This window comes from Lagopus muta, chromosome 7 (assembly GCF_023343835.1).
Source record: "Lagopus muta isolate bLagMut1 chromosome 7, bLagMut1 primary, whole genome shotgun sequence".
Taxonomy (NCBI): domain Eukaryota; kingdom Metazoa; phylum Chordata; class Aves; order Galliformes; family Phasianidae; genus Lagopus; species Lagopus muta.
Genome location: NC_064439.1, coordinates 6,828,167 through 6,844,085, shown reverse-complemented (window position 1 = coordinate 6,844,085; position 15,919 = coordinate 6,828,167). Strand labels below are relative to the sequence as shown.

Genomic DNA, 15,919 nt, shown 5'->3' with positions numbered 1-15,919 from the left:
TTAGCAGCAGTGTAGGTCTTCATGTTTGTGCTTGTTCAATGATTTGACAGACTGATACATCATTTTTATTTCTACAAAATTCTTCCTGGTATTGGTTCAAATTTTTTATTTCCCCAGAGAAATGGAAAACAGTGCTGGAATATTTTATATTGTTATTACAAAAATCACAAACTGAATTAATCTCCCCAGGTGGATTCACGTAGAATGTGACAGATCTCCAGGTATTGAATTGGAGTCTCAGCTGAAAGACTACATCTGTACTCTCTGTAAGCAAGAAGGGGATCAGACTCAGTCTTGTGATGTAATGGATACTTCTGAACTCATTCCTGAACCTGACAACATAGCAGGTAATCAAATGCAATCTTACATTTACAAAATGTAAATACTAACCTCAGAAGCATTAGCAGATGCTTCGCTAGGTCTTCTGTGAATCAGCCACTCAGATTCTGTAGGCTTCATCCTTTCCTTTACTAAGCAATAGCTTCTCATGTAACCCATGTAACCCATTCTGTCTTCTCAGTGTGCTTTGTGGCCCTTTGGCTTCAGGATCCTGTATTTGATGCCCAAGCAAACAAGCATTATGGTTGCTTCCAGCTATCACGACTCATAGCTGTAAACTTCTATAGCTTTATTTTCATGTGGTTACAGTTCATGAATTGACTCATTTGACAAATCTTTCGGGACTCTCCTGTCTACCAGGCATAAGCCAGCTTCTGACAGATGTTTCTGGTGACATGCAGTTTATCTGTGTCACTCTACACAGATACTCAACTGTTTTGTACTGCCCATTTCCTTCAGTATGTCCAGGTAGGGAGCAGGAGTGGGAACTGGACTGTGTTCAAGGACCAGGTGCATTTAATTGCGCAGCTTTTAATCAGGGTCCTCTTTCAAAACAGTATGTGATTGTTAATTGCCTTCTGAGAGCTTGTTGTCTACATAGACAAGGCAAACAAAAGGTGGGAAAGGAAATTGCTAAAAAGTATAAAGTATTTTTTACAAGTACTCTGTGACAGTAAGGAAATACAGAGAGAAGGATGGTGGTGAGTTATCCACAAAACTTGTGTAATGTAATCTTAACCGAAAACCCTCCTTTCTTTCATCTAATGTGCTCTTCTGGATAGCACCTACTCACACAAGCTGAATTTCCTAAGAGAAGGGCAATTGCAGTTTAATGTGGAAGCAAGGTAAAATGTGACAGATGAACTGCATTGCCATGTGCATTTCTGATGCATAAAGATCAACACTGGTGCACTGATCTTTTGTTAAATCAGTAGCTCTGTAGCATAATTATCTGTTTTTGAAAGCCCAGTAATTTTTCACTGCAATGGTAAACTCAGACTTCAGAAGAGCTGCAGCTTTTTATGCGTTCAGACTGAAGTTTTGCATAAGCAGGTCATTATCTTTGATGTTAGCCAGTTTGTGTAAGTGTACACCTCTAGTGAGCAGTAAAGAAATGATGAAAGAGATGATGATCCCAGGCAGTGGCTGTGGGTACATGTATGCAAATGGATGGAAGAACTCTGTCAGTGAACATGTCCCAGGTTACTAGAAACTATTGGACTCTCAGATGGTATTTAGATGATTTAGGAGGAAGCCTGCATTGTATGTGAACTCTCAGTCTTCTACTGCAAACGCTTTAGAGTAAGTTAAAGGTTTAGTTAAAAGGCTGAAGTTTTTAAGTAATACTTCTTTTATGGTTTTTAGGTCTACAGAAACACTGTTAAGCACTTTTCTACCCCTAGAAGAAGACTAAGATTGTTATCTCAAGTACTAGGAGCAATCCTGCAGCAACTATATCAGTGCAGTCATGCTTAGTTTATGCCCAGTAGAGCACTTTTGTACACTGAAATCGGGCTTTGGAGCAGTCTAAATGATCATTTCCTTAAGGTTAAAATACCACTTTAGAGCTGGCAGTCTGCAAATAGTTCTTGGGTACTAAAAGTAGCATCACCTTGTAGTTCCTGGCTTCCTGAACACAAAGCTGTATTCATTTACCCTTTTCATGCTAATGCCCATGAAAGATCAATCCTTCTTGAGCTAGCACTTACTACATATTTGTCTCTCCTGCTCTTGCTTTGTCCAGTGCATTTTAATGAATTTCCTTCACTGAAAAAGCTTTTACGTGAGAAAAAAGTACGTGCTTCCTGTTTGTGCTCTCTAACAATACTGTCAAGTGAAGCAGCACTCAGCAGTGCCTTTCCCATGCAGTTTCATGTTTAAATATGGGGAGCTCACAGAAATAGGCATGCTTATTCTAAAGTGATGAAATCTACTATTGTGTAGTTGGAGTTCAGCAAATGGTTTGGAAATCAGTGTTCTGTGTGCTGATAGTAGATGGAACATCGTGTCTCTGTCATGAGCCATGACAATATTCACAAAAAAAAAAGTGTGAAGCCTTCATCCCACAAGGTCTGTTGAATTTTGCAAAGTGGAATTTGATGAAAGACCTTTTGTATTGCTTAGATAATGTGGCAGAGTCTGTGACAATATCTAAATTATATTTTCAGAGTTAGGTATTTATAACTGTTTCACAGCCCTTTTCCACTGTCTGAAAGACATTAAACAGTTTCATGTTAATGAGAAGAAGGCTTCATCTTCTAGGGTGCTACATATCTTCCCTATCTTTCTTGTTGAGCCAATCATACAGTTAAATAGCATTCTGTTTAGCCAGAAGGTCATGCAGTGACAGAAACTACTGATGCCAAAGTAATGGAATAAACACCATATCGATTTTGACTATTTTCTTTCACTCTTAAGCTTGTACAAATGAAATGGAAATGGAAAGTGGTGGAGAGGATGTGGCATTTCAGGAACAACTCGTCATTGGTAATGGCTCTGGTCAAGAATCAGCTGTTGGATGTGTCACAGATGGTAAGAAAGAGTTTTGCAGTCTGAGAAAATACCACTGCTGTGTTCAGAGGCTGTTTTCATTCAAGAAAGTTTGTGGTAATTAAATTATGAAGAGAAAAAATGCCTGGAAAGCAGTTGGAAACAAATTGTTTATGTTCTGCTGTCTGAACTCTTAAGCAACAGTGTTAACTTTTTTGTTGAAATAGTATCCTATCCAAGACAAAGATAGTCCTCAGAAAATTTGTGTAAGAGAATATCAGTGTAACTGTTTGGTAGGAGTGGCTTTCTCCTTAAGTGGGAAGAATGTTTTTGTACACTGGAGTCTTACGATTAAATGGTGTGTTTGGTGAAGGACGTCCAGACAGGGTGTGCTGCAGTAGGTGATCACTTATATTCTGGGAAGAAATGGATCTTACAGTCAGACAGCAAGTACCAGCCATAAGAAGGAGTGCAATTGGAATGGGTTTGGCTCAAGTCATCTGAATGTGTTAGTGATTGAGGGGAATGGTGAAGAACATTCAAGTGTGTCTCATCCAGCCAAGGTCAATGTTTAAAGTGGGTTGCTCTAAGGGAAATCAAGAAACCTAAATGTAGAGCCAAAGGAAAAAAATTATCTCCCAGGTTAGCTATGATCACCAAGTTATGTATCATAGCTTGTAGGTAGTAGGTACAAAAGCCATGATTGAAAACTTTGTAATGGAGGACACATTCATGGTGAAATGCTAGACTTTGAAATGTAATGGCTGAGGAGTTTGAGTAGCAGTGTGAATCTGGGAGTGCAAGGGCAGTAGAAAGTAAAGAGTGTAAGTCCACTGAAAGTCCATTGAAAGAAGGTGTTAAAAGCCAAATTCAGAGCAAACAATGTGGTCCTCTGTGGAATAGATACAAGACTCCTCCATGGAACTCCTGCACTATGAAAGTTGTGAATGAAAAGTGTTTGCTTGCATAAAAGCTAGAGAAATACTTGTGAAAGAAATCTTTAGGACATTACCATGTGAACTGTTTTTATTTCAGGTGATTTCCTGAAGTCTGGAAGAGCACTAGATGGAAATGAGAAATGTTTTTATTTATATATGTACTGTTCCTCTTATCAGCTGTTTGCTTTTTGGAAGAGTTGGGAGAGATGATTAAAGTACATAAATTTATACCAGCATGTATCTTTAATAAGCAGAAATGAAAAAGGAGGGGCCACTTTTAGCTGACTACTTGGAAATGTTTGCCTCAAAAGTTAATCTAGGGTTTACTGAATGCTCTTTTTATTATAAAGCAACGTTACTCGTTGCTTACTGTAACTTTTATTCATCTGTCAACTTGACTCACAGCAATAAAGGAATGGGAGCTTTCCTGGTATTTGCATTTGGAAATTTCTTCTGTATGTTGTTAGTAGCTGAGGAACTGCCTATGGTACCTTAATATAACCTTGTTTTGCCTCAGCACCTCTTTGTAGGAAACATGTGAAGGGAAAAGCTTGAGCTTATTCCTGAAAATGGCATATCTGTGAATTACTCTGCAATGATACAGAAGAGAAAAAAAGAAATTGTACTATTCTGTGTTTTTAGCATATGTTCTCACTGTTCAAACATAGGTGCAATGGAAGATGCTTATAGAATATGTTCAAATGTACATATAAAATTCACCAACAGTGATACTGCTGTATGTGATGTGCACCAGCTATGCTTGTTGACCAGTACACTATGTATGTTGTTCATCATCATACTGAGCATTTAATATGTTTGTATTTAGTTACAGGCATATCACCAGAAGAAAAGACCACAGAACTGGAAACGGAAGTCTCTAACGAAGTTAATTCTGCTGAAATGGAAATGTCTCCCAAAAAGACACCAGCATCTGGTGACAGTCATACTGAGAAAATGATGGAGGTGATGGAAGGTGTTCAAGCAGCAGCACAGCAGGAGTTAGACAAACAAGTGGAAGAGACACAGCTACCACAGGGTAGTGCTGAGGTATCAGAAGTAGCCACGGTAGACTCTCGGTCTCTGTCTTCAGTACCTGAGACCATAACTGTGATGCCAGAAATAAAAGGGACTGAAAGCAAAGAAGGTGTTTGTATCCATGCAGAGCAACAACTGGAAATCATAAAAGTGCAAAAAGAGGTAGAAAAAGGAGAAACCCTTGAAAAGTCAGAAACACCAGCTCTTCTAGAAGCAGAAACTGCTTCTGTAAATGAAGGTGTTACAAACAGTTCACCGGTTGCAGACAAACCCATAAAATCACCAGCTGAGACTTACCCCTCACTTCCCCCATCAGTTAACATAAGCAAGGCAAATGTGTCTTCCTCCCTGGACTTGCATTCTGCACGAGAAGCACCGCATGCCCAGCCGCCAGCACTGCCTTCCACTGCTGGCACTGCTCTCCCACCGACTTACATATCAGTCACTCCAAAAATTGGCATGGGGAAACCAGCCATCACCAAAAGGAAATTTTCTCCTGGAAGACCCAGGTCAAGACAGGTAAGCATGCAGAATATTTCATTATATATTTATGAAGCAAGTATTAGTTAGAATTTCAGTATAATCCTTAGAATACAGTATGCATTTATACTCCCAAGTGAGTGTTTAGTTAATTTCTGCAGGAAAGTAACATCATATTAATTAATCAAAAGAGTCTGTAGTTTGAATTACAGTTTCTTTTGGATTATGCTTAGAGAAAAATAAAATATTTCTTATGTTTTTAACCAACATGCAACAAATGCTGACATACACAATATGTCTTCCAACTTCTCACTTTTTTTGTATGTTCATGTATTTTGGCTAATACTTTTAAAGTTGTTAACATCTTAAACTGACTGCATAGAAAAACCTGCAGCAGCTATTTCCATCACGCTTCCAAATTTTTCCATGGTCAGTGTTTTAATGATGTTATAAATAATTTAATTGTTTTCTTCTGTGAGCAAGTGCTGTCTGATGTAAGTTGTTATGGTTTGATTAGGATTAAATCTGATCATTGAAAAGTATGCTCAAGTCTATAGAGTTCTGCTCCATCCCATCCTACTCTCTAATCCAGTCGTGTGGTTGTGGGAGAAATGGTTCATCAAAAAGTATGTCAGTGTGACAAATCAGTGTTTCATTTCTATTCTTAATTTTAGTTTTTGGAACTTTTAGGCTGATCATTTCATATTTTTCTTAACTTTGCACATTTCTTTGTGTTTTCATGTAATAGCCAGGGGTTCAAAAATATAGTCAAATTAGTTCTTTCTTGTTCTGAAGAAACTAAAATATAATAAAAGCAAGAAACCATAACCCATTCAAATTGGAGGGTTTCTGAGTATCTCTGAGTCACTTATTTAGTTATTCAGCTAGCTCTCTGTGTAAGCATGGCAGATCATGGAGAAATACAGGTGAACAAAAAATGGACCATTGAGTTACCATGAGGAAAGTGTTTGATTATTTCTGCTCTGGTGTCTTGAAGTAAAGAAACACAAGCCCTTAAAAAGAATCTTTTTCCTCATACTGTGTGCTGTCTTGAGAATTAAATTTATTTTCCCAGTGAACAATTTACCATAGTTTATCATGAAATTTTTAAAAGTGGAGTTCTTTGGCAGTCTAAAATGAGGTACATTAAAAAGAGTGTGGCTGGTAGGTTAAGGGAAGTGATCCTCCCCCTGTGCTCCAGTTCTGGGCTTCTCAGAAAGACGGGGAACTTCTAGAGAGAGCCCAGCTGAGAGCTGCAAAATGATGGAGGCCTGGAGCATCTCCCTTATGGGGAATAGCTGAGATACCTGGGGCTGTTCCATCTGGAGACGAGGAAAAGACTGTGAGTGGTACCTTATCAGTGCTTATCAGTATCTAAAGGGTGAGAGTCAAGTGTTAGCTACTTAGGCTCCTTTCATGGCACCCAATGACAAGACAAGGAACAATGGAAGTCCTATCTAAACATTAGGGGAAACTTCTTTACTGTAAGAATGACAGAGCACTGGAACAGGCCCATTTAAGAAAACATGAAGGCTGATCCCCAACTGTAAATGCCTGTATTAGAATAGACATGTATCATCTTGAAAAACAAAAACAAAACAGCTTCAGAAGTAGTAGCAGTTTATATGTTCTGTGTGGAAGAGTGTTATAGCCATGAACATCTCAGTACATGGTGTGAATAATGCAAATAGAAGTGAGCTGAACTACAATTTAGGAATGAGGAGTAATGCAAAGTCCAAGCTGTGATGCTAACTTAATATAGTTTGTTCACCAGTTTGGAGGTTATATTTTAAAATGAAAAGGTACCTGACATCTTTGCAATGCCTGCAGTAGAATTGGACATATTATTTGTAAAGCTAATGATCTGTTCAAAAAATACATGGAGGTCTGTAAAGGTTTGCTTTGACTTTGGTAATCTTTGGCTCGTGCTTTAAACACGCATTAAGCTGGAACTCAAGTTCTGTGAAGTGAATAGTAATTTTCTGGTAAGAAAATCACGTGCATATTTTGTTTTAAGGCCCAGTTTGCTTTCTTACTTTCCACTGATGATTCAGTTCAGGCACAGACCAGCACCTTGTGGAAATCAGTGAGAATTGTCCTGAATAAGGGTAGTATGAAAATGAAGAACTCTGGGTACGTGATTTGTGAAAGATGGATGTTTTCCCAACTTTCTACCAGTGATCTGAGTTGGGCAAAACTAAATGGTTGGGCTATTTTCATGGATTAGGGATTGTGGCTCCTATCCTTGGTAAAACTGGTGTTGGAGCCACAGTGGCTTTCCTTTATTGCAGCAGTGCTTGCTTCTGCAGGACAGCACTGCTTTAAATTAGATGCTTTGTGGGGTGTGTGGTTACTCTGTGGATGTGCCAAGTTAGCCAGTTCCCACAGATGGCAACATTCCCCACTTTCTCGTTAGTTTTTTATCTTCTTGGATTGTTCTGTTCCTCTTTTAAGAAGAAGAAAAAAATCACTCTAATGGATTTATGGGCCTTCATTTAAAGAACATGAGAAGGGTCTCTGCACTCTGTGAATATATTTTGCCTCAGTTTTGTAAGATAACTTTGGCCTTCACCAGAGACAGAAAAATCTGTACGAATGAATAATTTTCTCATTTTGGATTTGTTTTCTTTTGATGCTGTGCATTAGAATGAATGATGGTCTCTTTCTTCAAAATATATTTATAAAATTACTAATATAATTGAATAATTATTCAATTCCAATGTGAAATGCAAAGTATTTTATAAATCTGGATAGGGACAACAAGAGGGGGCTTCTATAAGTACATCTGTGATAGAAAGAAAACTAGCTGCACGTAAGCAGCCCAATGAGAGCCCTCTGTCCACCTAGCGTGGCATCTCAGTGGCTTCCTATGATTTTTATTTCATGGGTGTCTCCCACCTGCTTGTTACCCTATTCTGTTATGGGACAAATTGTCTTTTCAGTGTCTCCTGAGTGCAGTTCACAGATCAGAGACATTTGCTTATAGCTGCCAGCACGACAAAGCTGTTACAGGGCTGACCTCAGAGTTGTATCTGTGCAGTGTTTGCCCATGGAGTGCACAGGTTGTCCCCCCATGCCTGTAAGTAATTGTCAGATTTATAGCAGGGAGCAGCACCTCTGCTTTGATCTTTTTCATTATTTTTCTCCTGTAGGAGCAATCTCAAAAAGAATGATCACATAAGTTAGGTGATTACTAATCTTGACATTCATCTAGTTTGAAATAAATCTTCACAGGAAAAAATGGGTTGTTTTTTCAGCATGTGCAAGTTTTTAGTAGTGCTGTGGATACTTTATGTATATGAATGGAATACATTGGAAGTCATCAGTTATTTTTGCAACAGTGCCCTGTAAGCATAATGTGAAATCAAGGAATGACTGGCAGATAAGGCTTAAGAATGATCTGTGAGATTATGTTGAGTAGGAAATAAGCTTTTACTGATTTTGTTTTACCGTATGCATTCTTTTAGAACACATTCCATGGGAAGTACCGATTAGATGAAATGAAGGTCTTCCTTCTCATCAGGAAGATACTAGGTATACTAGGAAGATATTAGGTGGCTTGCTTGTTCTAATTATATTAAGAGATTTTTCTAAAATGACACTGAAAAATGAAAGAAGTGGGTTCAGATGCATGTTCTTTTTTGGGTAGTGTGGCCTTTCAACTGTCTTCCATCCCATGGTACTCGTTAGCTTGTTACTACAGTGGTTGTACAGTGTTCAGAAAAGCTCAGAAAAGGTCTGTTTGAAGGTTTGTTATTTTGTAGGGTTGTTCTGTTTTTCTGTTGCTTTTTTTTTCTTTGTTTTTATGAGGGAGGCTGTATTCCGAACATATGAAATGTTGTTCACAGCCCTAAAATCACATTAGATGTTATAATGGAAGTACAGGTCTGTATATCTGCAATTACAGTGCATTTCATAAAGGATTCAGCTGCAGAACACAGTCAGTGGTAATTTAGTGAGATCTCCTGACCCTTAATGACATTGTGTTTCGTTTTGTTCTAATTTACTTGCAGCTGTGTTGTTCAGTTTTGAGTACTCAGGAATATGATGGAGAATGAGACTTCCTGTTTCTGTCAAAGCACATAATTATTGCTGTGAATAGAACTTTCTTCAGTGTTGTGTGGTAATGGGCATTAATTAAAAGCCAAAATATAATTAATGAATCTCTTTGATGTAATTCATTTGTTCAAAGTATTGTGGAAGTGTGTGTTTTTAATTAAGTTTATCTGACCAAGAATTCAAATGTTTCTGATCTACAATAAAACTTGGATTAAATTTCCAATTTAATTCTTAACAATATGATTCATATACAGTCCATTGTTTTTTGAAAGAGGGAGTATTTCATGTTCAGACTTAATATTCTATTTGCTTTTTAATCTTTTCATTATACTTAATCATTAGAGAAGTGTATCTTCTTAGAAGGGAGAATAATTTTGTGCGTCCCAAATGAGAGAAGGTAACTTCAGCTGCTGGTGAAGAGTTTTCAGTTTGGGCCGATGGGTTTTGACCCTTTGCTGGCATGTCCCCTCCCTTATGGATTGATGTAGACACTGTTTCTATGATATACACATTTCCTTTGTGCTGCTGTACAGATTTCACTGGAGTTCCCACATTATAAGAACAATTACTTATTACACGTAATCATAGAATCATAGAATGGTTTGGGTTGGAAGGGACCTCGAGGGTCATCAAAGTCCAAACCCCCCTACCTCCTGCAGGCCCCCAGAGCTCTGTATTTAACACCAGACCAGGCTGCCCAGGGCCCCATCCAACCTGGCCTTGAACACCTCCAGGGACGGGGCATCCACAGCCTCTCTAGGCAGCTGTTCCAGCACCTCATCACTGTCTCTGTAAAGAACTTTCCCCTGACATCCAACCTAAATCTTTCCACCTTTAACTTAAGAAGAGTTTGGATAATACAAGGAAACTGTAACTGAGATTCTAGCTTTATCCTGCTAGAATCAGAAGGCCCTTGATATGGAAACTAAGGCTAGCACAGTCATCTCCATTTTGCCACAGATCTGCTGATGCTGAGTAGCGTGCCAGTGCTTGGTAGGACTGAGACGTTTTGGCAGAAATAGGGCAGACTGATAAACTGCAGAGCTCTTGGCAGAACAGAATTGGAGTCTGGCCTTCCCATTTCTGTCTGGTGAAACTTGCTGTGGGCTGAAGAGTGAGATTCACCTCGAGGGACCCATGTATTTCTTCCTCAAACGTAGAGTTTGGGCAGTGTATTGTCCTTCAAGTATGCCTGGTTGTAAATTCAGACTGAAGGAGGCTGTCCCACAGTCTTAGGGTTCAAGAAAGTCTTTCTCAGGTTTCAGTGTGTACGAGGAACTTCAGCATCGTTTCATGTACATCTTCACACATTCTTCTTGTTTTGCCACATTTCTTCAGAGGAGATACAGAACATATCACCATGGTGGGAGCTGTGGCAGTAGAGATAATAAAATAATCAATTAGTTGAAAGGAGTCTGTAGGTACAGGGTATGTATGAGTATTACATGTACATAGAAACACATTGTTGTTTGAGATCACAGTGTAACATGAGGACAGCGGGGTGAAAAAGCCTTAGTAGTGGGAATTGAAAATGTTTTTGAGGGTTTTTTTTTGTGGCAGACTTCCAGGAGAGAGATGCTTTATTACTTATCATGGCTATTTTTCTTTTCTTCTACTGTTTGCATATGCTTCATGCACTTCTAAGACTAGCTGTAGCCATGCTTGTCAGTAGTTCAGACTCAAATGATGAACGTCTATTCTTTCAAAATGGGGTTTGAAGGGAAAACAAGGTACCCTGTCATCTTACAGTGCTGCCTCCTCAGCTTCATGCGGTACAACATAGGGCTGTGATTTACTGTTGTTACAATTGATTGCTATATTTGTATTGTTTTGTTTATAAAACTCATTTTGTTGTACTTAACCATCACTTTGAGGTTTGTTATATTTGTTTCAGTGTAAGATTCGATGACAGCCTAAAATCTTCCCTCCTTTCTCTTGCTCAGTGAACTAATTTACTAGTTAATGTGGAAATGCCTATGCCTGCATGTGCTTCGCTTTTCAGATTTTTTTTTGTTGCTTGCTTTTTCTTTTTTTTTTCCTTTTTTTTTCTTTTTTTTTTTTTTGTTGCAAAGTTTTATACATCTATTTTCTCACCTACCATATCCTAGGGGGCTTGGAGTACCAATAATACAGTCAGCCCACCTTCCTGGTCCCCAGACATTTCAGAAGGTCGGGACATTTTTAAATCCAGACAGCTTCCTGGCAGTGCCATTTGGAGCATCAAAGTGGTAAATAATTTGAATTTATTTTTGTATATCCGTTGCTATCTTTCTGCTGTAGAGACTACTGATGAAATTCTGTCTATCACAATTGAATTAATCTTTCATTCTAGTACTGCTTAACACATTTAGAAACCATTAAAACTCTGGAGCTTTCAGGTTAGAAGAAAAAGTGTGCTTTCCAGAGTGCACAATATGATGGCATTGCCCTGCTATTACAGAGCAAAGGCTAGTTTATATTAGCCATTTCTTGTGTGCTTAGCACTTCACTTTTTGTGGTTGGCTTTGCATAGCCATCAAAATAAGTTACATGAGAAGGAAAATGTCCTTTAGTCTGGCAGTAAGGTAGGCCAGGCAATGAAAGGAGCAGAACTCTGAGCTGGGGCTTCAGTTTGTTGCTGCAGAGAAAGCCTGCAGAGCAGATTCAAAGTGACAGCCTTTTTAGCTTATGGGGGAATGAAAAAAACCAGCCACCTCACCCGGTTAGATGGACCAAAGCTTTTATCCACAGTGACAGTTACTGTTCAAAATACCTTAAAAAAACTTAGAGCACTTTTTTTAAATGACAAAAAAGTCCTAAGTGGTGAAACACTAACAAACAGTTGTAGGTTACCAATAATTTATTTTCATTTCACTTTAACACTCATGCTATTTTTATTTTGACATTAGCTTTTGCTGCTTCAAGCATTAATTTTCAGCTTACTGTTTAGCATTAACACTGATACAAGTACGTGCTTATTCCTATTACTAGCTCTGGAAAAATAACAATACTGATATGAAATCTGAAACACACAGATAAGAAATGTGTCAGAAGAGTTTCCGTCTTAAAACATAAATTGATGCTTGTATGTTCTGTCTGTGCATATGCATTAACTTCATATATGTAAAAGCAACATTATCCCTTCACTTTTACTGCGTATAAATACTTCTGCCATCAATAGTATCCTTCCTCTCATTTTCTAAACTAGTGTTGCATTACTTTTTCTTATATCATAAATCAGTTTAATTTCTCGTTACATTAATGGATAGATATTGAGAAAAGTATAATCTTCAGTATGTCCTTCTAAATATGACCATAAACTTTTATTATCTTCTTTACGTCAGGAGTTGGTATATTTGAAACGTACTATTAGTAATACTGAGCCCATAATGCTGCTTTCCATCCAGAGTTCCTATCTCTGTCAGCACAAACTGTTAATATCTGTTGGTGACGCTGTCCCCACGCAGCTTTATGTTCAATCAGCACTGTTTCATTGAGAAATGTTTTGTCTTGGTATTAAAAGCAACTTCTAGCAAATGTCTGGGCCCATGCACGGTACCTCTGCAGGTGATCTGTGGACAGAGTTGAGCTATCTTAGAAGCAGAGATTATTCATATACTCAAAATCAATCAGTAATCTCATTGCTTGTTCTGTAGTAGGAGATACATTTGCTTAGGTACATCCCACAATTACTGTCATGTTTCAGAGCCTTTACTCTCTATAGACGTGCTCTGTAAAGCACACAATGGCCAGAACTGGGTAAGGGACGTTGTCAGGATGTTCATTTTCATTCTGGAAGCAATTAGGGAGTTCCTCTTGCAGTCTGAATTCAGCTGATTTTGAAATAACAAGAAAAAAAATCATGAAATTCAAACTGAGTCACAGGAGCAGTGTGAGGTAATTATTATTTTAAAAACATATTTGCTTTTCTACAGTAAATTGTAATTGAGCACACTTTGTGGATGCTCCAAGAGCACACAAGCACTGTATGTCTCTGCATATAAAATAAGGAAGGGGGAAAAAGAAGCTGTCTAAAAATAAGTGGATATTTTCTGAGAGAAGCATACTATTATGGAGAGTGTTGATTTGAGTTTAATTGATATAATTAATATAAAAAGCTCTCTCTGTATGTGCTGAATTAAAAGAGTTCAGTGGAGCCAACTCCTGCTTCTCTTTGAGAGTAGGATTGAGTCCTAACAAATTCCAGTGTTTGCTTGATTATTCATAGTGAAAGAAATGTGTCTGTGATTGCAACTAATCAAGGGTCCGGGCCATATGCAAAATTCACATGAGCCGAGTGTTTAAAAAGAAAAATGAATCACGTAATGGAGGGTATTTACTTTGGATACTTTGCAACTATGGGGAAAAAAATATATATACCCCATATTTCCAATTATTCTTGAACAGAAAAGAAATATTTCTGGTTTTGTCTGCTTTCTCGCTGGTGATAATGTGATCATATTAATTCACACAACTAATTATAGAAGTTAGAGTTATTTCATCATGATCTACGCAGTAATTTGTTGACCAGGCCCAGGGTGCCCATATGCACTTGAAATCGCAGGGTGTTTTGTTTTACTTACATTTTCTCTAGATGTATTGAACAAGTTTGAATCCCTCAAAACAAAAGGACTGCAGGCTGAATTTAACTTGTTATCTTACGTTGAATAGGGCCGTGGATCAGGATTCCCAGGGAAGAGGAGGCCACGTGGTGCAGGTCTGTCAGGACGAGGCGGCAGAGGCAGATCAAAACTGAAAAATGGAGTTGGGGCTGTAGTCATTCCAGGGGTAAGAACATCTATTTTGAAGTCATGTTGCAGTCTGTGAATGTAACGTAACCTAATTCAACTATAGTTCTTTCATTAAAGTGCTGCTTAAAGCCAAACAACACTAAAAAGTAGAGGTATATGATGAAATCTGGTTATTATTACGTATGTATGATTATGAACTACAGCACTAAAGCAAAATAAATCTGAAGCAATTTTATGCAGCTGTTGCCACTTAAAGAGATAATTGCTGGGCATCTTGGCATACTGCTTCTGCTTCTTGAGTGGAAAAAATGCCAAATAAGTACAATAGAGTAGGGGAGACCAAGGCATGTAGTACAGCAGCCTTAGCAGATCAGACCAGAGGTTGTTCTACCCTGGGGACCAAACCTGACTGCTGAGGGAAGAGCGCAGAACAGAAGAGCCACAGACAATGGGATACTTCTGTTCTGTCTGGGATGGAGCCTTGCTGAACAGAAGGTGGTGTCATTGCCTTGGACAGCTTCTGTTGAAATTTTCTGTCATAAATTTGTGTACATACTTCTAAAAACTGCTAGTGAACATGTAACCTCTTTCAATTCTACAACTCATAAGCCTGTTGAATACAGGCACACCTTCTTTGCTTTACATTGCTGCCTGCTTCTGAGAGCCCTTAGAGAAAAGATGGTTGAGAAGTGTATTTTATTATCTTCCTGCCACTCAGTTTTATAGACATCTGTTGCTCATCCTTGTTTTCCTTCCACTTCTTCATTGCTAATCTGGAGAAACCCAGTATTATTCGATGTTCCTTGTATGAAAACTCTTCCATACAGTTGCTGTCCTTTTCAGTCGTTTTGGCGTGTTTTCCTGTGTTGATTTTGATCTGCCATTTTATATCTCAGAATTCAGTCTTATGATGTTCTTAGTGCAGTTCTTTATATTTGTCGTTCATTTTTTATTACTCTGAATATCTTAATATTGTTGGTAAATGTTATAACCTTGCTCCATGTTGCAAGTTGTGCATGTTCAACACTATGGCCTGTTAGCAGTCATCCCTGTCAGGATGTTCACCCTTGAAAAATTTAAAAGATAATTGATGTTATTATTGAAATTGAGTCATTCGCATTGTTATTTTGCTTTAGAAAGCATAGGTTTGTACTTCAAGATAAGCCAGGTTTTATAGAGCAAATGCTTAAAAAAAATTGTAACACAGCAGAGAATATTCAGTCAGGTAAGTGTTGTAACAAAAGTGACCATTGCTACTCTCAATTTCCCATAGAAATTTGGACCTGTGACTTTTAAAGTGAACAGCAACTTTTCTGTGTCAGAATTAAGAGCAACAATGTGGCTGTCTTGTAATAAAGTAGATGAAGGTAGCAATACAAAGAGATCAGCCTTTTCCAGATTAGTGTTTGAAATAGAAGTATTTCAGCCCCTTTGCTAAACTTGTTCATACTCATGGGACGGTGACTATTGATCAATTACATGAATTTGGAAATCATTACATTTAGGGAATGGAGGAGAAGGTGGCTACAGGTTAACTCCCATTGGCTCATGTCTGGTGTTCAGCTAGCATCAAAGTTGCAGTAATTCAGTTCTTCACATTCTGCTCTTTTGTACATGCAAGCAACTCTGAGAACACTGTGGAATCTGTGGAAATGCATGCATGGGAAAAAGTCTCCCTGAACATCTTGAGAGGTGTTTCAGGAGTTCTTTGGGTTAATTAGTTACAGCTGCAGAGCTGTCCACAGTACAGTACTTAAACCATATTAACTGTATGCTTATATTCCCTTTTTAGCTTTTTCTCAGTAAGTGCTGATTTTCAGCAACAGCGTATCAGAAAGATTCCTGTAG

The 15,919-nt window shown here is 38.2% G+C and overlaps 1 protein-coding gene across 14 annotated transcripts in view; it reads left to right on the top strand.

The window, feature by feature from the left end:
* KMT2C (lysine methyltransferase 2C) overlaps nucleotides 1-15,919 on the top strand; it is a 187,526-nt gene that overhangs the window by 104,690 nt on the left and 66,917 nt on the right. For 13 of the 14 annotated variants that reach the window (XM_048951479.1, XM_048951493.1, XM_048951489.1 and 10 more), the window contains 5 exons: nucleotides 190-347; nucleotides 2,758-2,871; nucleotides 4,594-5,321; nucleotides 11,450-11,569; nucleotides 13,992-14,108. In XM_048951479.1, coding sequence (XP_048807436.1) covers nucleotides 190-347; nucleotides 2,758-2,871; nucleotides 4,594-5,321; nucleotides 11,450-11,569; nucleotides 13,992-14,108 — 1,237 coding nt within the window. The remainder of the gene's footprint in view (nucleotides 1-189; nucleotides 348-2,757; nucleotides 2,872-4,593; nucleotides 5,322-11,449; nucleotides 11,570-13,991; nucleotides 14,109-15,919) is intronic. The other variant, XM_048951488.1, reaches the window with a different exon arrangement.